Source organism: Danio rerio, chromosome 22 (genome assembly GCF_049306965.1).
Source record: "Danio rerio strain Tuebingen ecotype United States chromosome 22, GRCz12tu, whole genome shotgun sequence".
NCBI classification, from domain to species: domain Eukaryota; kingdom Metazoa; phylum Chordata; class Actinopteri; order Cypriniformes; family Danionidae; genus Danio; species Danio rerio.
The window spans coordinates 13,945,001-13,967,455 of NC_133197.1; the positions used below are offsets into that span (position 1 = coordinate 13,945,001).

The 22,455-nt window shown below is 33.1% G+C and overlaps 1 protein-coding gene across 7 annotated transcripts in view; it reads right to left on the reverse strand.

Moving 5' to 3' along the window:
* Window positions 1–22,455, reverse strand: part of si:ch211-246m6.5 — a 133,452-nt gene that overhangs the window by 99,421 nt on the left and 11,576 nt on the right. For all 7 annotated transcript variants that reach the window (XR_012397812.1, XR_012397811.1, XR_012397813.1 and 4 more), the window contains exons 3-9: window positions 21,763–21,991; window positions 17,364–17,429; window positions 17,021–17,253; window positions 12,932–13,021; window positions 12,642–12,783; window positions 8,665–8,882; window positions 4,147–4,220 (exon numbers count right to left, since the gene is read on the reverse strand). Coding sequence is in view for 1 of the 7 variants with exons in the window: in XM_009296212.4 (XP_009294487.1) it covers window positions 4,147–4,220; window positions 8,665–8,882; window positions 12,642–12,783; window positions 12,932–13,021; window positions 17,021–17,253; window positions 17,364–17,429; window positions 21,763–21,991 (1,052 nt within the window). In the remaining 6 variants the exon portion in view is untranslated. The remainder of the gene's footprint in view (window positions 1–4,146; window positions 4,221–8,664; window positions 8,883–12,641; window positions 12,784–12,931; window positions 13,022–17,020; window positions 17,254–17,363; window positions 17,430–21,762; window positions 21,992–22,455) is intronic.

Below are 22,455 nucleotides of genomic sequence, written 5' to 3' on the forward strand. Positions count from 1 at the left end.
AGAACAAAAGCAAGAGCATTTATTCTCTGTGCATTCACCGTGGTTGAACGAATAAATACTAGAAACTCTAAAAATTTTGGAGGGAATGTGGAGACAACATAAAAAAACATTATTTTTCATTACTCATTTTTTAATATAGACATTTTTTTCTGATTCAAAAAATAATGAAAAAATCTGGACCTGCTTGGACAACACTATGCAACACTAACAATACATCATATCCGGTCTGCATACCGTCTAGTCACAGGAGTTCAAATATTTTAATGGATATGCAGCTCAAATCGGATTCGAATTTACCACATATGGAGATTTTCGGAACCCCATGCAGCTCCCGGACTACTCTCCTTTGTAAATGAATGACTTCCGGTCTGTCGCTTGTCGAGTGCAATGGAAAGGAGGATTAAGAGTAAAAAAAAAAAAAAAGTTTCATTCATCTGAAAATTGAATTACAACATTTTAATGGATTTTGTATCTCTACAATGCATGTAAACAGTCCTGTTATTTTTTACTTGTTTTTAGACACCAATGTTAGATGTCAATTTAATGTCTATTGGCTTCAATGCCAATTGACTTAAAACCTATTTTTGAATCACACACTTTCAGTTGATTTCGATCAAGCTTGTTGGGTAATCTGCTCACCAAGGCTGCATTTATTTGTAATGTGTGTATTTATTTAGCGCATTTATTGTGTACGGACATACACCTAAAGCGCTTCACAATCATGAGGGGGGTCTCCCCATACCACCACCAGTGTGCAGCATCCACTTGGATGGTGTGATGGCAGCCATGGTGAGCCTGTGTGAATTGTAGCCTCAGTTTCCTGTTCTTAGTTGACAAGAGTGGTGTGGTGTTCTGCTGCTGTAGTCCATCCGCTTCAAGGTTGGGCGTGCTGTTCATTCAGAGATGCTCTTACGCATGCCTCGGTTGTAACAAGTGGTTATTTGAGCTACTGTTGCCTTTTTATCAGCTGGAACCAGTCTGACCATTGTCCTCTGATCTCTGGCATCAACAAGGCATTTGCACCAACAGAACTGCCGCTCACTGGATATTCTCTCTTTTTCTGACTATTCTCTGTAAACCTTAGAGATGGTTGTGTGTGAAAATACCAGTAGATCAGCAATTTCTGAAATACTGAGACCAGCCCGTCTGGCACCAACAACCATGCCACATTCAAAGTCACTTAAATTACCTTTCCTCCCCATTCTGGTGCTCGGTTTGAACTGCAGCAAATCGTCTTGACCATGTCTACATTCCTAAATGCAGTAAGTGTCTGCCATGTGATTGGCTGATTACAAATTTGCTTTAATGAGCAGTTGCACAGGTGTACACATCAACACATATTTAACCTCGTAGATAAACAAAGACACATCCAGTATTACTCCAAAAAGTCAAGGTTATTAAAGCGAAATGAATTTCAAAAACCTCCATGTGCACTCTTTAAGCAATCCCTGAAGTCAAGACAGTAGCTGAATACAACATCTCAGAGGCTTGCTTGAACTTAATAGCAAAGTGGAGTAGAGGCAGGAAAAAAAGAGTCCACTTAAAAAAAACTGTGGTAAAAAAAGAGAAAGAGACGCAGAGAGCGAAATAGAGGCAGTAATTTTCACAGGACACTTTCAGCATCATTTACTTTGATGGTGACCATGACACTTTGCGGTTACTGCTGTGTACGTTTGGCATGGCTGTAAACACACGTTGCTCAATACATCTCTCTATAGTGTGCATTTAAATCCATATCTATTGTCCACTCAGGCCATATGCGCCTCTCTACTGGAGGAAACTGTGGCACAGGGCCGGCGTCTGTCAAGGACATATCCGCTAATGAGGACAGTTCCCATACACTTTTGTAAAGATCTCTCCTTCTGAGCCAAATTCAAAGAGTACAAGTGCTAAATCTGCGCCACACAAATCTGAAATCCAAAGTGACCTTTACGTTTCTGCCTCATTACCTGAAAACGTACCATTTGAGCATCTGTCATGTAAAAGTCACACGACTTATGTCGGAATAATCATAGGCGATCTAGAAGAATTCAAAATGTCCGGCGTAAATGCCAAAGAGAGAAATAAAAAGCCTTTGGTGCATTCATTGTTCTCCTTGGGAATCGAACCCGCGACCTTTACGGGTGCAATGCTTTACCATCTAAAATATAAGAAAGAACGGAGCTAGTTATGACATATTTTAAGGATTCCATCAAATGTATTAGAGCAAGGGTTGGACATTTTGATCCGTGACATACATTTATATCTTCAAAAGATCCCTCCTTATGAACCAAATGCAAAGAGGACAAATGATAAAACTTGCCACACAAATCTGAAGTCTAAAAAGTGACCTTTACATTTCTGTCTCATTAACTGAAAGTGTACCATCTGAGCATCTGTCATGGAAAGCCAGCCAGCATGTACAAATCTATAACATGCTATCTAGAATCATTAAAAAATGTAAAAAATAATAAATAGTTTTCTGCAAATTGATTATGTTTTACCAACATCTGACATGTAAAAGCCACATGATTCATGTTATAATACTTCAGTCTAGTGTAAATGTGCATTAATAAAAAATAAATAAATAAACCCTCCGGTTTCAAAATGTATCAACCATATATCAATCAGCATCAAATTTACTGCCCTTCTTAGAAATCCACAACTACAGCCTTGGCACTGACAGCTAAAACAATGCTTTTCCAGCATCAGTTAGGTAAAAGTAGAAACAAGATGAGATAAAAAGCCTTCACGTAAATTAACTGTACTTCTTGGGAATAAAACCCACAACCTTGGAGTTGTTAGTGCAAGGTGTGGCTTTACCAGAACGTAAAATCAGAGATCTTGAACTCGCAATTTCCAACTCAAATGCCAGAAAAGGAAATAAAATAAGCTTTAGGGAATATGTTGTGCTCCTTGAGAGTCAAACCAACAACCTTCGTTTTATTGGTATTCAGTGCAAGTGTTTCCAGTCCCAGTTCCCAGTCAGTGTTCCTGGCGTCTCTAATGTAAAAGTTACTGAGTTCATGTTTAAACAATCATAGACTATTAAGAACTATTTACTTCATCCAGAGCAAAAGCAGAGCAAAGTGCTTCTTGATAATCGAAACCACAACTTTCAAATTTCCTGTCAGCATTTGCCATATAAAAAGTCGCTTAGTTAAATAAAGAAATGCAGTCTAGAAGGTTTTACAATCTCCAGTACAAATAACAAATAAATAAAATAAAAACTCTCTATATAATTTGTTGTGCTCCTTGGGAATCAAACATAAAACCTTGTTATTGTTAATGCCATTGTTTACCAGAGTATGTCAGGTAAAATTTTAAAAACATATGCTGAAATAACCCCAAGAGCAAAAAACTTTGGAGCTAGATTAGTCTTAAAAATAATACATTTACTAAATAAAATCCATACATCCACAACACATCTCACATTTACAAAATCTAATTCGTAAGTTTAAAACACAATTTGTAAATACACAAATGCAATTTGTAAATTTAAAACACAATTAAAAATCACACAAATCCAATTTGTAAATTCAAAACACGATTCATAAATACACAAATCCAATTTGTAAATTCAAAACATGATTAAAAAATGCACAAATACATTTAGTAAATTTAAAACACGATAAAAAAATGCACAAATCCAATTAGTAAATTTAAAACACGATTAAAAAATACACAAATCCAATTCGCAAATTCAAAAGACGATTTAAAAACAAACAAATCCAATTCGTAAATTCAAAACGCGATAAAAAATGCACAAATGCAATTCGCTAATTCAAAACACAATTGATAATTACACAAATCCAACTTATTAGAAAAAAATATTCATGATTTTTACCTGTGAATTCACAAATTGTGTGTTTTACAAATTGGATTTTTTTTATGCGAAACGTGCTGTAAAATGTACTTTGTAAATGTATTATTTTTGAGACTTATTTGGCTCCATAAAGAATGTCTTGTAAGAGTCACTAAACTAAATCCATATAATTAGAAGTGATCAAGAACAATTCAAAAATAAGTGTTAATAAAATTTTGTAAGTTTGTAGCCTCAATGGGAAAGAACCGCACAACTTTAAAGTTGATGGATGAAAAATAAATCTTTTACTAGTTGAGCCTAAAGAAAGGAGCTCATTGTCTGGAAACTCATAAATATTTTACCTGCCATCAAAAGTAATGATGTGAGGGTCAGTCAGGGAGTAACAGGTCGCTGTTGGAACATCTTGAACTGTGATCTGCATGGATAAAATGAAAGAAATTGGTAATAATGCATTCAATACCCCTTCATTTTCACAAAAAGTCGTGCAATCACCTTGGGAAGACAATTTAGCATGGCTATTCTCTCAAAAAAAAATTACAATTTAGAATGCACTGATGGGGATAATCATTGCAGAGCCCTGCCATCTAATTATAATGCAGCCGGGTATAGTCTCTTCCTATTATTAAAGGGCACCGAGTCTCTTTCATGTTTACAGACAACACAGATGGTGGTCTGGGGCCGGTGGTGACACATTATTTAAGTAGAATGACGGTCTGTGTTTGTTTATGTTTCTTTCTTTTAGTTACTGCATTCTTGTCTGTCTCTTCAGTGTCGGGCTTATTAGAGGCTCTTTCTTTCCTTCAGCAGGGGTCAATTAGGAGAGCTGTAAGGCAGGGTTACAGAACATTTCATATTTGAAGATTTACGACCAAACCTGACCTGCGCTGGATGCCACACTGATTATGACAACCACTTATTTTGAAGTGAAAAGATGAATTCAAATACATGTAGTAAAAAAATTAAATATTTATTAAATGGTCTTCATTTTCATGTAAGTCTAAATTAACAGAGAGGGAGAATGGGAAAATGTTTTTAAAAAAAGGTTAATGTCAACTTTTTTTTTTCTGTTTCTTCAATTCTTTTACAAAAAAAAAAAATAGCTGAATATTCCATTTAACAATAACAACTTATTTAACAACTACTTAACAACTTTATTTTGGTAACCATTAGCATAAAATTATAGATTTATTTTCAATATTCACTTCATTGTTTTCCTCTTATGATAAAATTACATAACATTGAACAAATGCGAACAACATTACAATATTTATTAAAAATATTTACCAGTTTTTTTTCTAAATAACTGAGAAAATAGTACATATACAAGAATGCATGTTTGAAAATTATTGTATTTATCTTTTCAAAAAAAGTACAGTAGTTAGACCTTTTATTTCTCACAATAACTTTCGTAAGAGGGTTGAATATTTAACAGATGAGACCAACATTACAATGTCTGTAAAAATTGTAAAAAGTAAATATTTACTAATATTTCTCCTAAATAACTGGGAAAATATGTGTTTTGGTATTCAGGGATGAATATTTGAACATTAGCGCAACATTATATAAAAAAAAGATACATTTATTTATTACAATAACTTTCGTAAGAGGGTTGAATGTTTAACAAATGCAACCATCATTCAATTGTTTGTAAAAAGGGTACAAAAAATAAACATTTACTAGTCTTTTTCATAAATAACTGAAAAAAATATACATGCATTGGTAGCAGGGCTGAATGTATGAACATTAGCATCATATTCCTTTCAAAAAAAGGAGTTTTTTTTTTTTTTTTTCTTGCAATAACTTTCGTAAGAGGGTTGAATATTTAACAAATGAGACCAACATTACCATGTTTGTAAAAAATTGTGAAAAACAAATATTTATCTTATTTTCTCCTAAACAACAGGGACATATGTGCTGTGGTATTTAGGGATGAATGTTTGAACATTAGCGCAATATTCCTTTTTCTTACAATAACTTTTGAAACAGGGTTAAATGTTTAACAAATGCAACCAACATTAAAATGTTTGTAAAAATGGAACAAAAAAAAAGAAGTTAACTAGTCTTTCTCATAAATAACAGAGACAATATATGCATTGGTAACAGGGATGAATATCTGAATATTAGCGCAATTATCCTTTCAAAAAAAGAAGTTTGATCTTTTTTTCCAGACAAAAGCTTTTGTAACAGGCCAGGGGCCCCCCCGAGGGGTGGCCAGGGGTGGCCACGGCCACCCTTGTGTAAACTCTGGCCACCCCTGTGGCCACCCCAATATGATAGTTGCTGATATTAATAAATAAATGAATAAATAAAGTGCAGCCACTAAATTATTGTGGACTGATCAGCGCCACTGACGAAGCTGATTCACTGAGATTGCACACTTTTTGTTAAGAAATTATTATTTTTGAAATGAGAAAGTTGTGTTTCATCTGATTGAAAACCACAAATCCAAAATAAATAACTAGATGCATTTTGAAATCTGCTTTTCAAAATTTTGTTGGGTTTTGTTTGGTTTATTAATTCATTCATTAATCATATTCATTATTCATAATTCATTAATGTTAGACATGGCATATATTGTATGTTGTACAAGAAATAACTTACCTGAAAGAGGTTTTAGACTAAATATTGATTTTTATTTGGTTTGCACTGGTACTTGCGGAATAAATTACAATATTTCAGGAGTAATTATTGGAATTCATTAAAACTTCATTATTTATTTTACGAAAAACAAAAATATAACATTACTCCTTATTCACAATATATACACAATTCATAATTTTTTGTGTGCCACCCCAAGATTTGTTGTGGCCTTACTTGGCCACCCCTAAGAAAATTTTCTGGGGGCGCCACTGTAACAGGCTTAATCTTTCTCTTAAATAACTGAGAAACTATCACATTGGTAACAGGGATGAATATTTGAACATTAGCATGATATTTTTTTCAAAAAAAAATGCAGTAACCTTCAACCAGCATTAAAATGATTGTAAAAATTGAGAAAAATAAATATTTTCAGACTATTTTTCCTAAATAATAGGGAAAATAGGTGCTTTGGTATTCAAGGAAGAATATTTAACAAATGGTCACCTTGGAATTATAAGGAATTATCTGCGTTCTGAATGATTTTGAAATAATGAGCTTTAAAGTGTTAGCATTCCATAGCAAACAGTATGAGTGTAACATTTAGTGTAAACAACTTATAAAAAACATCCGATAATGTAAATAAGTTGTCATTTATTAAGAATTTGTCAATAACTCAATTTTGACAAAAGTGTCAGATAGAACCTTATAATTCTAAGGTGACGAAATGTGATAAACATTATAATGTTTGTAAAAAGATTTTTTTTACTAGTATAAAAAAGTCTAAATAACTGAGAAACTATTTTTTACTACGGAAACAGGGCTGAATGTTTGAACATTAGCTCAAAATTGCTTTTATTAAAACAAACTAGATCTTTTTTTTCCTTACAGTAACTTGGATAACAGGCTTAAAGGTTTAGCAATATTTATAAAAGTGAATAAACATGTAATGTAATATTTTACTAACATTTCTCCTAAATAATCAAAATTATTTGATATACTTTGGTAACAGGGCTGAATGTTTGAACAATAGCTTGACATTCCCTTTAAAAATGAAACTTGTACATTTTTAACAAGATTTGGGAACCCTTTATATTGTTTTTCCAAATAGACTGAACTGATACAGTTTTACAAGACTTATAAATGTTAATTAATTATTTAATTTTATTTAATTATTTATTTTAGAATTATCTTATAATTGTTTAATAATGTCTCTTTTAGTTTAATTGCCCCTGTACACCTTTCTTCAATTATTATTTATTTTGTCCCAGCCAGTTCCATATTATAACTGTTAATGTTATTCATGTATGCCTTTTTTACTTTTTATGAACCTTCATGAAAATATTAATCAATGTTAGATGGGTTGGGTGGAAGGTAGAGTTTAGAGTTCCTTTTGTAGTAAGCTAAATTCACTAAGTACTTCCAAGAGTACTTTGACATATGGTCCATCTCTTTCTTGTAAGCATTTAGGTGGTACTCCATGCATGAAGGTGTTTTCAATGAAAATAAAATTAAAAGAGTTTAAAAAAATAATATTTAAACTCAAAATTTTCTCCAACCATTGATTGTTTAAATATTGGCTTGACTTTAAATCTATAACATAACAGTTTTTAAAAATACTTATACTTGAATAATATAATATTTACTAATCTTTTCTCAAAAAATACAGAAAAAAATAACAATTTTCTTCACAAATATTACTAGGTTTACAGTTTACTTGTGGTAGCAGGGCTTACGCAGCATCAAGACATCATTTTTTACCTTTAGGACTTCCATGTGCGAATTACCTTTGTTTTAGTTGGTTTGCCCTACACTTCTTGTTCAAACTACAGTAGTCAACATTTGAAGTGTATCAAAAATGTTTTTCAAAATTGTCCTAGGACAAGAATGGGTGTTGTTGAATAGGTTTGGGACAACTTTGATTCAAATTTTGACTACTGTATTTTAAAATCTAAATATTTACTTAATTTAAAATGAGTTGAAACAACAAAATTCATTATTTGTTGAGGGACATCTTGATTTTTATATGTTCAATCCACTTAAATTAGTAAAAATTGATTAAGTTATCTTAATCAATTGGTGTTGGGACGACATTGAGGACAAAAAAAGGAAAAAATGATGACAAGAAGTCAAGGCATTATACAAATAAACAGATGGGTGCTTCATTATCCTGAGGAGCATTTTAAAGAGAACCCTGTGTTTATTTTCTTAAAATAACGTTATTAATTAAGCACAAACCCACTCAAGCAGCAAATCTGAACTTCTGGGATGTTTTGTCTGACCTTCAGCGGTGGTGGGTTGTAACCCCTCCAGAGGCGAGGACTTCCTTCAATGGGCTGAGCGGACAGAAAACTGACCCGGTTCCCATCCCGAGTGAAATCGGTAACAGCGGTGAGCGTCACAGTGGCCTGAGCGCAGACGCTGCTTCGACAGGGCTGGGACAGTAGCTCCACAACGCAGGATGACAAGGCCACGTTTGACACCTCCACCACTACACTGTCTGAGGAGGGAGATTAAATCAGCAGATTCATCACTATACCAAATATTCAAAGGCACCGTGCTCTTAAGAAGGGAAGGTTAGTTTATGCACATTTATGTGACTTTCAGAGATTAGGTCTAAGATGCATATGGTTGACACCATGAGGAGATATTTGTATCATTATTTATGAGTACAAATGCATATAAAAGACAAAAAGTGATCGGAATGATAGTAAAAAAAATTACACACAGTTTGCTCAGTGGGTAGCACAATCACCTCACAGCAGGAAGGTTGCTGGTTCGAGCCTCAGCTGGGACAGTTAGCAATTATGTGTAGAGTATACATGTTCTTCCAGTGTTCACATGGGCTTCCTTCGGGTGCTCCGGTTTACCCCACAGTCCAAATACATAAGCTATAAGTGAATTGGATAATCTAAACTGTCCGTAGTGTATGTGTGTGTATGAGAGTGTATGGATGTATCCCAGTGATGGGTTGCAGCTGGAAGGGCATCCGCTGCGAAAAACATATGCTGGATAAATTAGTGGTTCATTCCGCAATGGCAACCCCAGATTAATAAAGGGACTAACCCGAAAAGAAAATAAATGAATGAATAAATGAATGAATGAACTCATAATAAATATAATTGTGATAATAAATAATTAAATAGAAAAACATTCCAGCAAAGAAATATTTGATAGCCAATAAAAAATATATTTTAATATCTGTAAATATATTACAAATACTACTATTATTACTACTGCTACTACTACTTCTAATATTAATTTTAATAATAAACAAAAATGCTGTTGGAGTATAACAAACTTAATTGTAAACTGTGTTTATAGAAGTGGCAAGAAAAAAAAATATTGTAAAATTAAAACCTGAAGTAAATAAATAAAAATGCTCATAGGGAAAAAATGTGTTATTAGTATTTCTAATAATAATAATAATAATAATAATAATAATAATAATAATAATAATAATAATAATAATAATAATAATAATAATAATAATAAACTACTCATGGGAATATAATTTACCACAAAAATTTACTACAGAAACTTTTCATAAAAGTGGCATAAGAAAATTTATGATTTTAAAATAAAAAATAATTTAATAATAAACAGCCATTACAAAGTTTATAGGGGGAAAAGATACAAAGTTTTAAAATGTTAAGTGTGAATAAAATACTTTTTTTAAATATTAGTTTAAAAAACTTATGTGTGTTTTAAGAAAACCTTAAGGTAAATCTTAAGGATATATAACCATAATAATAAAAAAATCATCAATTCCATTCTCTAGGTCTGATAGAAGCACTTTTAGCTTAGCTTAGCATAGATCATGGAATCGAATTTCGACAATTTTCCTATTTCAAGCTTGCATCGTGTACTACACCCAGGGCCGGATTAACCAATGGGCCTTATGGGCACAGGCCCAGGGGCCCGTGCGCACTGGGGCCCCTGCGAGGGGGGAGAAAAAAAAAGACAATTTCGGAGTGTCTTTTTAGGCTAATTGCAAATAGCGCATCTAGTTGGACTAAGCTAGTCAGGGTTTACGCCCATCGATGCCTGATTAATAGAGACAAGATGAGTAAAGAGCAGTGAAATAATACAGCCGCAGTGGCGCACCTTGTAAGGCACACGGCATCCTCTTTTGACGCGATTAATCATAACATCGGTTCGAATCCACCATCAATTGAACTCGTGCTACTTTTTTTCTCTCCCCATTACATATCAGATTGGAAATATATTTATTTTTAACAGGAAAGAAACATTTTTTAAAAATAACGCAAATGTGATATGAAGTCACAAGTGTCTCGTGGGTATTTAATAACGTTTAGCCTTATTATAGGCGCCTGCCGCGCCTCCCTCTCTTCAAAAACTCTATTGCTCAGAGAACTGTATTTCCTCTGAGCAAAAAAAATCGCGATCACATATTAATATTATTATTATATTTAAATTGCCTTTCTTTCTTTAACTAAACAGAATGCTGTAATTGGTCAAGTGCGGAAACGTCAGTTTTGTAATAACCTGCACTAAACTGAGCGGACTTTAGTGTAACGTTATATCTGTCATAGATCAAAAATGAGTGGACAAGTGGATTTAGCAAACGCGAGAGAAAGAGGAGAGGAGGCATCTTTATTGAGGCATTTTCCATACACACCATCTTTAAACAGACCCTTGATCAGGAGAATGAGGGTACAGAAGAAGACGTTATGGTAACTTTAAATGATGAGTAGCTAGCATTAACCAGGCGGAGGAGGCTAACGGCAGCGCAGCGCGGACTGGATTCATCGTGTGAGAGACAGACAGAAAAGGAGAGAGAGAGAGAGAGAGAGAGAGAGAGAGAGAGAGAGAGAAAGGCCCAGAAGAGGAGAGAGAGGGGAGAGAAGAGGTATAGTGTCTGTGATTTCGGATACTTTTAGGTTTATAATCAAGTCTTCATCACGAGAAGAGTAGAGAAAATACAGGGAGAGGAGGAGAGAGACAGTAAATCAGTGTTTGTATTATGAAAGACTCAGATTCATAGAACTGGATTGGAGAAGCATTATGCGTTATATGCCATGGCAATAATATGCTTTATAAGTTTGTAAAAGCAATACACTAAAATACCCTTAAAAAAAAAAAAATTATATATATATATGTAGTTTTATTAGTATTTTTATTTAATGCTTTGAAAAATAATTTAAATCTTTGCAGACTATAAATACATATGTACTATATATCATTTATTTAAATATGTGGGCAACAAATTATAGATTCATTTTATTTAAAAATTATTATATTATTCTTATTTTTTAAATTCAACTATAGGGGTGCGGCCAGGTAGGGGGCCTTACAAGATAATGTGCCCAGGGGCCCCTGAGTTCTTAATCCGGGCCTGACTACACCTGTTGTCAAATTAAAAGTTGCTATTTTCAAGGCAGATATGGTTTAGAACTATACTCTCATTTTGGCGTAATAATCCAGGAACTTTGTTGCTGTGCCATGGAAGAATGATAATATCAAATTCATTTTCAGTTTGCCATCATACAGTGCTCAGCATAAGTGAATACACCCCATTCTGAAAATTAATATAGGCAATGTATTTTGGTGCACTGAAACAAAACAGATTTATTAACAGATATATTTATTATAATAATATTTTAGTCACCAAACATACTTAGAAATTAAAAGATAATACAGTTAAATTCAAAATTACAACACTTTTTTAAAGCATTTTTTAAAATTTAGCTTTTTTTGATTTTTCCAGTTTTTTTAATTTTATATTTAATATTTTTTTCTATAACAAATTTGGGTGTACTAGTTTTTGGACCGTTATGGTAAGTTATTTTGTTAGATGAGCTCCAGATTTGGCTTCAGTATTGACTAATCTAATGTATATGCACAAATATAGCTTCCTATTAAAAATATGAATTTAAAAGATAGATTTGTTAGGGGTGTACTTATATATGCTGAGCAATGTTCATAGTGTAACTACAGAAGAATGACGCTATAATTAAGTAAATTATCAAAACTCTTTGGTCAGCTTTTAAAAATGCTAATGGTTTAATTTGATTCAATGATCAATGGTAAGCTAATCAAAAATTGCTCCAGCTAGGCTCTAGATCTGCTGAATGCGTTCAAAAATGGTCAAACTCATGTGTTTAACTCTAGATTAGTTGTAAAATGAGGCTATTTTTTAAAAAAAAGTGTTTGTTTAAGGTCATAAATATATGCTTTTTAATAAAAGACCAAACACAAACAAGGGTTCCTGTCACTCCTACACTAAAACCCTCACCTGACTCCCGCACACTGAGAGCGAGGGCCACTTTGCAGCGGCGGTTGTGTTCAAACCCATGGCAGGGTATGGGGACCGTGCTGTGAACGGTCAAAACATGCTTTCTGGCATCTTCGCGAATCTGCAGGACATCTGGAACAAACTGCAGAAATAGAGTCAATCAAGCAGATCTTATGCGGCAGAATCTTTGCCGTGTTTCAGTGTGTGTTTAGCCGTAATTATAGTTTCAGGCGAAGTGAACGGCGCATGATCCATCATAATTATAAAGAATTAGATGAAGCCGGATTTACCTTAATTCCTGCAAAAAAACCGACGCTCTCTTTGGAGGCCGACTGTGAGCTGGAGGAGTTTAGCAGGAAGGTAGAGACACTGCAGGAGAACTGACATCCAACACACACACACACACACACACACACACATAGACACACTGTCAGGAAGGTCATCGCCACTGAGTGCTAAAAACAAACGACTGACAACAATGAGGATGCACTTTTCTGTTAAATTAAGTGTTGTAATATTTATTAAAATGCAATATTTAAATATTCTAATTTCTAATTTTAAAACAAAAAGAGAATCAAGTGGATTAACATTTGTAAAATTATAGTTGTAATAATTTATTCAGCTATTAAAAAAATTGAATAAAACTAACTCTACATATTCAAAAGTAATATTATTATTATTCATTCATTCATTTTCTTTTCATCCCTTTATTAATCTGGGGTTGCCACAGCGGAATGATCCGCCAACTTATCCAGCATATGTTTTATGCAGTGGATGCCCTTCCAGCTGCAACCCATCACTAGGAAACACCCATACACACTCATACACTATGGACAATTTAGCTTACCCAATTCACCTAGTGCATGTGTTTGGACTGTGAGAGAATCCGGAGCACCCAGAGGAAGCCCACGCCAACATGGGGAGAACATGCAAACTCCACACAGAAATGCCAACAGCGCTACCCACTGTACCAACGTGCATTCCTTATTATTATTATTATTATTATTATTAAGTATTTATTATAATTGATTATTATTTACATACATTTAATTATTACTTTATCATAATCATATTTCTGATAATGCTGATGATGATGTTTATTTTAAAATCAATTTAACATTTATAATGATCCAAAAATATATAAAATGATAATAATATTTAATAAATGCATTCACATTTATGTTGTAATTGTTTTTATTGTTTATATATCATATTGTTATCTAATAAAATACATGACATTTATAAATAAATCCCTTTTTTAAAAATGACAATAATAATTTGAAAATTTAAAGTATTAAAGTAACAACAAATGAATATATTAAATATGATAATCAATAAAACTCTTTGTAATAGATGTAGATTGCCACAGCTACATCACCCTGCACCCCAAGACCGGTTACTCCCTGAAACTAAGCAGGGCTGAGCCTGGTTAGTACCTGGATGGGAGACCACATGGGAATACTAGATTGCTGTTGGAAGTGGTGTTATTGAGGCCAGCAGGGGGTGCTCAACCTGCGGTCTGTGTGAGTCCTAATGCCCCAGTAAAGTGAAGGGGGACACTGTACTGTTAGTGAGCACCGTTTTTCAGATGAGACGTAAAACCAAGGTCCTGACTCCCTGGGGTCAATGAAAATTCCATGGCACTTCTCGTAAAATGGTGGCCAAATTCCCTCCATCGTCTCTTACGATCATGGCCTCCCAATCCCCACCGAATTTGCTCTTTCACTGTCTCTCCACCACATCAATAGCTGGTGTGGCGAGCGCACTGGTGCTATTGTCCTGTGGCAATTTGCATCATCCAAGTGGATGCTGCACACTGGTGGTGGTGTGGAGAGACCCCTTCATGGTTGTGAAGTACTTAAGGTGTATGGTCATACACGATTAATGCGATATAAATACTAAATATTTTACAATTACATTTATTATTTTATATTTTTAAAAAAAGTAATTATTATATATACATATATTTATATATATATTTATATATATATATATATATATATATATATATATAATATATATATATATATTATATATATATATATATATATATATAATAATTACTTTTTTGAAAAATACATATGTATGTATGTATATATGTATATAAATCATGTACACATTGAAAGGTATTATTTTAAAAATAAAATTATAATTGTTTGTAACTAAACTTTCCTCACATTTACTGTATGTTAGAATTAATTTAGATTTTTATTCTATTTATTAAGATGTAAGATTTTGTTAAAGACCAACTATTAACAAAAAAAATTATAATTTACATATTATAGCCAATATGACAAGTTACAATATGATAATGAAATAGTTTGTATATTAATAATAAAATACAAAAATGTATAAATGAAAAAGTTAATCCGGGGCTAAATATGATTTTTCTCCCCCATAATGCATGTTTGATGGACATCATCATTAATTAACACCATGTATGGTACTGAAACGCAGCACATTTGTTTGAATGTCCTTTTGTGTGTGCATGGAGGATTTTCAGGGCGCTTTTGCCTCTATAAGGGAATCACATCGAGTTCAAGGTGTGTTTGCATGTGAGTTTGAATAAAACCAGCTGTGACACGTGTTTAAGAAAACCACAGACGACGAGACCTCTGTGACGAACAAACATAAGTGGTTTAATGGCCACAGGTAGAGAAACACAGACTCTAAGACTCGAATCTCCTTCAAACCCCACGTCAAACTGAACAAATCGTGGAGAAAAATGTTCCACCGTTGTGTTCTTTATGGTTTGTATACACATGTGGTCTCGGTTTGACCTTTACTCTTTCCTCACCAGGTCTCATTTCCGCTCGAACACTTTTTGAACTCAGAGAAGTCAAAGGTTAGAGTGACTAGAAAACCTTTTTGCCTTTCTTGGTCTGCTGAGACGTGAATGTCTGGAGCGCATTATTTATGCCACAGAAGAAGGAAAATACAAATCACAGAAGATTTCCGCAAAACTTTGGTAAGTTTTCATTACATTAACCATCATTAAGCAGCTAAAGCATATTTTTCTGCTTTAAGCAAATTTAAAATCATACATGAAAACATAAATATTTTCTGTACTTAAAATTAAGATGTGCTCATAATTTGAAATGTTACATCTGAAATGTTGTTTTGGTCATTTTTAAAATACTTTAGCCAAAGTCCGTCGTCAACTTACTTGAGCTGCTCTGCTCCAAAAAAGCAATCTCAAGTCTCCAAAAGCCAAACGTTCAAAGCACAAGTGATTTATTATATATAAAAAAGGCCCACAGTGTCTTCTTCTACCACAGCATATTGCATTTCAGAATTTCATTTCATTCCATGAAATTTTTGCTGCCAGTTTATCAGGAACTGACTATTTTGTTCTCTTTGAGTTGTTGGGCGAAAACTGTGATTTATCCGCAAATGTTTCATGAATCAAATTTGCATTTCTGGATGGAAACATAGCTGATGAGATTGCCAATATGGTTCACGGTCGGCTCACATTATGTGACCTAAACTTGGTGTCGCTCAAAAACAAAACAGTCAAGCATATAAGATTCAATGACAAGTTTCAGGTCACATAATAAAAAAAATCCAAATTAATTAATTAAAATAAATAACTAACAAAAAAACAAAACAAAAAAAACAAACAAGCCATAGTAGAATGGGGGCATCGCAGCTGCGCAGTGGGTAGCATGATCGCCTCACAGCAAGAAGGTTATTTTTTATTTGAGCCTTGCCTGGGTCAGTTGTCATTTCTGTGTGGAGTTTGCATGTTCTCCCTGCTCCTGTTTCCCCCACAAGTACAAAGACATGCGCTATAGGTGAACTGGGTAAACTAAACTGTCCGTAGTGTATGTGTGTGTATGAGAGTGTACAGGTGTTTCCCAGTGATGGGTTACAGCTGAAAGGGCATCCGCTGCGTAAAATATATATGGATAAGTTGGTGGTCCATTCCGCTGTGGCGACCTCTGATTAATAAAGGGACTAAGCCGAAACAAAAATAATTGAATGTATGAGGTTAGAATGATTGAGTAAAATTATGAGCACATTTTCATTTTAAGTACAGATAATATTTATGTTTTCACTTAATATTTCGAATTTGCAAACAGGAGAAAAATATATTGACTTAATGGTGCTTAATGTAATAAAAATATCCCAAATTATTGCAAAATTCTACTTTAACTTTGTCCTGCAAAAACTTTTGGTGTTTTTGTGATGAAGTGGAAAAGCTTGTGTGATGAATACACAAGGGACAAGCGTGTGGATTACATCTTCTTCCATTTAACAAGTGAATGTCTAAAGTCTTGTCACATGTACCAGTATATTTAGGTTTTTCATTAAGTGATATCTAGCGTCAGTGCTAAACTAGTGCAGGTGTGTACAAGTTTTAAAGTGATTTCTTGTACCGTTTCTCCGAGTCTGAAGTGCAGTCCGTCCATTTCTGCCAGTGAGTAGAGTCGAGTGGTGGTTTCTCGTCTGATCTCCACCTTCATGGTGTTGGAGGAGTATCGGGCCCACACCACCTGAAAGCCCAGCGGCCACACGGACAACACCCCAGGGAAAGAGCAGCGCAGATGGACGCTGCTGCCCACCAGCTCAGCCGAAACCACCGGTTTAGAGGGTAAAGAGGGGACGTTCGCTTCACACATTAAAAATTAATAAAAAAATAAAATACAGTAGATGAAATGTAAAGTGGATACAAGAACATATGGAGCTAACATGACATTGATGAAATTGAGAACAGCTTACCTTTACACACACCGTTGACTTCAGTTTCACCAGGTGGGCAGGATTTACGGGTGTATGGTGAAACAACTAAATAAATCAAACAAGCAAATGTCATTTTTGTGAGTTTGTTTTTTATTAAATAATGAATAAATATGAAATATATACATTTGTAGGCAAAACTAAAAATATTTCCCAAGTGTCGTTTAATGGAGAGAGAAAAAAACTTTCAACACACATTTAAACAAAAAAGTTTTCCATTATTATTAATATTTAAAATGCATTAATATTTAAAAGAAATAAGAATTCTCCAGAAGAAAACAATACTTCTTCCCAAAGGAAATACTGTGAAAGATGTCCTTGCTCTGTTAAACATTTCCCGGGAAATATTTAAAAAGGAATCTAAATTAAACAGGATGCATTACTTTTATAATTGAATTTTTCTATCTTCAGAAGTGTCACCATCACCAGCGATCTAACCACTAGAGGTCACTGGAAAACATTTACACTCAAACACATTCAAACTACAATTCTGCCTCATAATGGACTACAAAACCCGTCATGTACCACACACACACACAACCGGTTCCAGATCCTGACTGATTACACTCTCACAGCTGACGCTGCTCAATTACTGATTACACACACATATATTCGGCTCACTTTGAGACACTCATTGCTGAGTCTTGTTATTCGTTTAACTGACATTACAACACGTTTCCTTTGTCTTGTTTTGTCGTGTTTTGATCCTCGCCTTGTTTATCTGTGTATTCCTGTCTGCTGCCTGCCTTCTGACCATCTGCCTGTATATTTGACAAAACTCTGGATTGCCTTTATAAATCTTTTTGCCCGTGTTGACCATTGTTTACCTGACCTCGCTAATAAACCTGCATTTGGATCCGCACCCCTGTTGTCAGTGTCACATTACCGTTACAAGAAGACATAAAGACTTCATATTTATATATTATTATTAAAATTTACATGAATAAAAAACGAAATAAATAAATAAATGGTCAGTATTATTATTAAACGTTTAATAAATTACAAACATACGTACATACATACATTTTATTTATATATATATATATATATATATATATATATATATATATATATATATATATATATATATATATATATATATATATAGTAAAAAATATTAGTAATTTTAATACAAGATGAAACATTTTAACAAATACAATTTTTTCAATTTACTACTTTTAATGACTATTTAAAATGAAATCATACATAAATGATAATAGTGATGATGTCTTTATCATAAAAAACAATGAAAAATATATATTTTTTTATTTATGCAAAATATTAAAAGAAACAAAGTTTATCTAATGGTTGTTTCCTATTAATAACTAAATGAAAATAATCAAAACAATAATAATGGTTAATGATGTTATTATTATTATTATTATTATTATTATTATGATTATTATTTACTTAATTAAAATACAAAGACAATAAAAAATTATATTAAACAATTAATTTTAATATAATAAAATAATTATAGTAATTGTATTTTCCTATTATTTTATTTTATAATTATTTTTTATTGTGATTAATGGTCATAGTTATAACAACAGTAACACATAATAAATAATAATATGAACGAATGTGTACAATATAAGTTGTGTTTTAAGTTTGTAATTATTTTGTAAATAATAAATATTATTTTTAAGATATTCAAGGCCGCTTTACACAATTGAAACTAACTAAATTTAACAAATTGGGTTTTATTTATTAAATAAATAATGATCAACTGATCAATAAATCAATCAAAAAAATAAACAAATAAATAAAATTGAGAAGCTCACGAACACTCTTCGATTTCAATGAATGATTTCAAATGTTTATTCTGTTAATGTTCTATTTATTGACTGAATCATCTTTTTATTAAATATGCTTTTAAATGTTTTGTTTTGTTATTTCGGACAGATTTGTATCTACTTTTTTTTCTAATTTTACATATTTATTTGTTTAGGCAGGGTATTACAATATGTGTATGTAGATAAAGTCAAAATTATTATTATTGAATACTAAATATTATACAAAAATAAAAGAAAATAAGTTATTAGTGATGAGTTAAAGTATTATGTTTAGAAATGTGTCCACACATCTCTCCATTAAACAGAAATTGAATTAGAATAATTAAAATGTAATAGGAGGGATAATAATTTTGACCTCAACTGTATAAATAATTATTTATGGCAGAACATCAATCTGATTTATATGTCAGTTTAAACTATAGCAATGTGAAATAAAGCATTGACTTTCAAGCATTGCCAAACCTCCTAAACTCAAGCACTTTCCCTATTTCCTGTATCCGTCATGGAAGCATCATAAATCTGTGAAATATTGCTACATGACTTCAATAATCTAATTCTCTCCCTGCCGCAGAACTCCGGCCACTTAGCAATCGATCCCAAACTAAAAATGACCAAAAGACTCTCGCTCACGCTTGATGATACAGTCATTTATATGGATCCGGGAGATGAAGTTTGAAAAGGCAGAGAGGAAACACGGCTGGAGAAAGAGAAATATTGATCATCAAGCTGCAAAAGAGACTGTAGTTTCTCTCTGGGCTCAAACATCTACAGGTGTTTTATTGAACGGCCCAAAAGAAACTCTTCATTATTTTTTCCACTAGTGGAAGTCTTGTTCGGGGTTTATAAATCTATTGCCGGTGAATGATAAATTATGCTGCTGAGACTGAGTTGCTGAAAAAGCAGTTTCATTTTTTGTTTACATTTTTTTTTTAATGTTTAAGCTGTGGTTTCACCTCAAAACAGACAGACAGACAGACAGACAGACAGACATAGATAGATAGATAGATAGATAGATAGATAGATAGATAGATAGATAGATAGATAGATAGATAGATAGATAGATAGATAGATAGATAGATAGATAGATAGATAGATAGATAGATAGATAGATAGATAGATAGATAGATAGATAGATAGATAGATAGATAGATAGATATGCTTTTGTTTTTGTTTTGTTGTGTTTTGGCTTAGCTTTGTTTTGAGCTTCAAGCTTAACTTGATTGTTTTTTTTTGTTTTTTTGCTTTGTCTGCTTTATGTTTTGTGTATAAATATAGTTTTGCATTTTTTCATGTTTTGTTTTATTTTTGTTATGTGCAATGCATTTTCTTCAGCACATCCCCTAATTTCTAAAATATCAGCCTCTACTAAATGATTAATATGTCGGTTTATGGTAAAAGTACTGGACTTAATACTGTACATATACTATGAAAAATCTGAAAGTATATGAAGTCTAAGACCAATTTATAAAAAATGTTAAAAATAAAACATTTCTGAATACTAAATAATCTTTATTTTTTAAAGTATGCTATAAAATATTTTAGATTCTCATTTAAGACGATTTTATTTTCTTTTTTTTTAACAATTAAACCAAAATCAATTGTAGTAGTGCAACAGGATGTTTGTTTAACTTAATTTTAGCTTCATGAGCAGTTTTTGCTTGTTGTTGTTTCACTTTGATCTTTGTTGTTTCTGTTTTATTAGATTTTTTTTTTTTGTGGTATTTTTTTGCATTCCCTTGCTTTGTTTTAGTTTCACTTTACTTTGCTTTTTTCCCAGTTGTTTTGCATTCCTTTTTCTTTCCAATATTTAAATAAATTAATCAATTAAAATGCAATATAAATAAAAATTATAATGAGACATAAAAAAAGACAATATTTGTTAGTTTGTTTAAAACCACAACAAAAAATTGTATTTAAAATATTACGATGCATTTTAAAACTAATTTTAAAAAGTGAACAATTAAATTACATTTGTAACAGATAAAATATCATTTTTTTTAAGTAATAAAACTGCTGGAAATATCAATCAAATGGTCCACAAAAACGAAATTATTTTGTTTATACTTATAAAAATAGCAAATACATAAAAATGATAATGAGAATGTATATCATTTGGTAGTTTGTCAAGGCCTAAATTAAATCAACAACAAAAATATTTAATGAAAAATGAAGATATAGTTAATTACATTTTATTTTCCTTCGGCGTAGTCCCTTTATTCTTCATGGGCCGCCACAGCAGAATCAACCACAAACTTATCCAGCATATGTTTTAAACAGTGAATGCCCTTCAGCTGCAACCCAGTACTGGGAAACACCCATAAACACTCACATGCACACACATACACTACAGCCAGTTTAGTTTACCCAATTGACCAATAGCGCATGTGTTTGGACTGTGGAGAAACCTGAGCTCCTCTGAGAAACCCACGCGAATGAGGAGAACATGCAAACTACATACATAAATGCCAACTGACCTAACCGGTTCTCGAACCAGTGACCTTCTTGCTGTCAGGCGACAATGCTAACCACTGAGCCACTGTGTATATAGTAATTAATTTAAATGCTTGTAAAGTATTGAACTGTACCTTCTGCACAGTATCCCATGCAACCTTGAGTCGGCTGTAGGAAGTATAGCAGGAACTCTCCACAGTTGCGGACTGAGATCGGGATCCGGAAAAGACAGCAATCTTTAGTGCTTCCGTGGAAGAACTGCCATGTTGCACAAGCCGAAAGCTGCTTAACCTCTCCAGGCCTCGGCAGAGAGCTGTCCTTAAGAGACAACCACACTGGAGCCTGTGTACCACAGCGGTTCATCTAAAAAACAAGAATAAAATCAAGAGGCCGCAGTTCATAATCTTAATAATAATAAGAAGAGATTCATAATAATCAAGATATAAGAAGCATCATCTAAATACAGAGGTTTAACATAGAAAACAGTTCTAAAAGATATGAATGAATAATAAAAATAAGATGATTCAATGCAAGATTATGCAGCTTTGGAAATAAAAGCCGGCAGCTAGCGCTAGACCGACAGCTAGTTCTCTGCAACTCTCACATGATCCCCAACTGAAGCTAAGCCCGGTCTGTACCTGGATAGGAGACCACATAGGAAAGCTAGATTGCTGCTGAAAGTGGTGTAAGTGAGACCAGCATGGGGAGCTCAACCTGTGGTCTATGTGGGTCCTATCGCCCCAGTATAGTGAAGGGGACTCTATAATGCTCAGTAAGCGCCGTCTTTCGGATGAGACACCGAGGTCATTAAAAATTACAAGATGTTC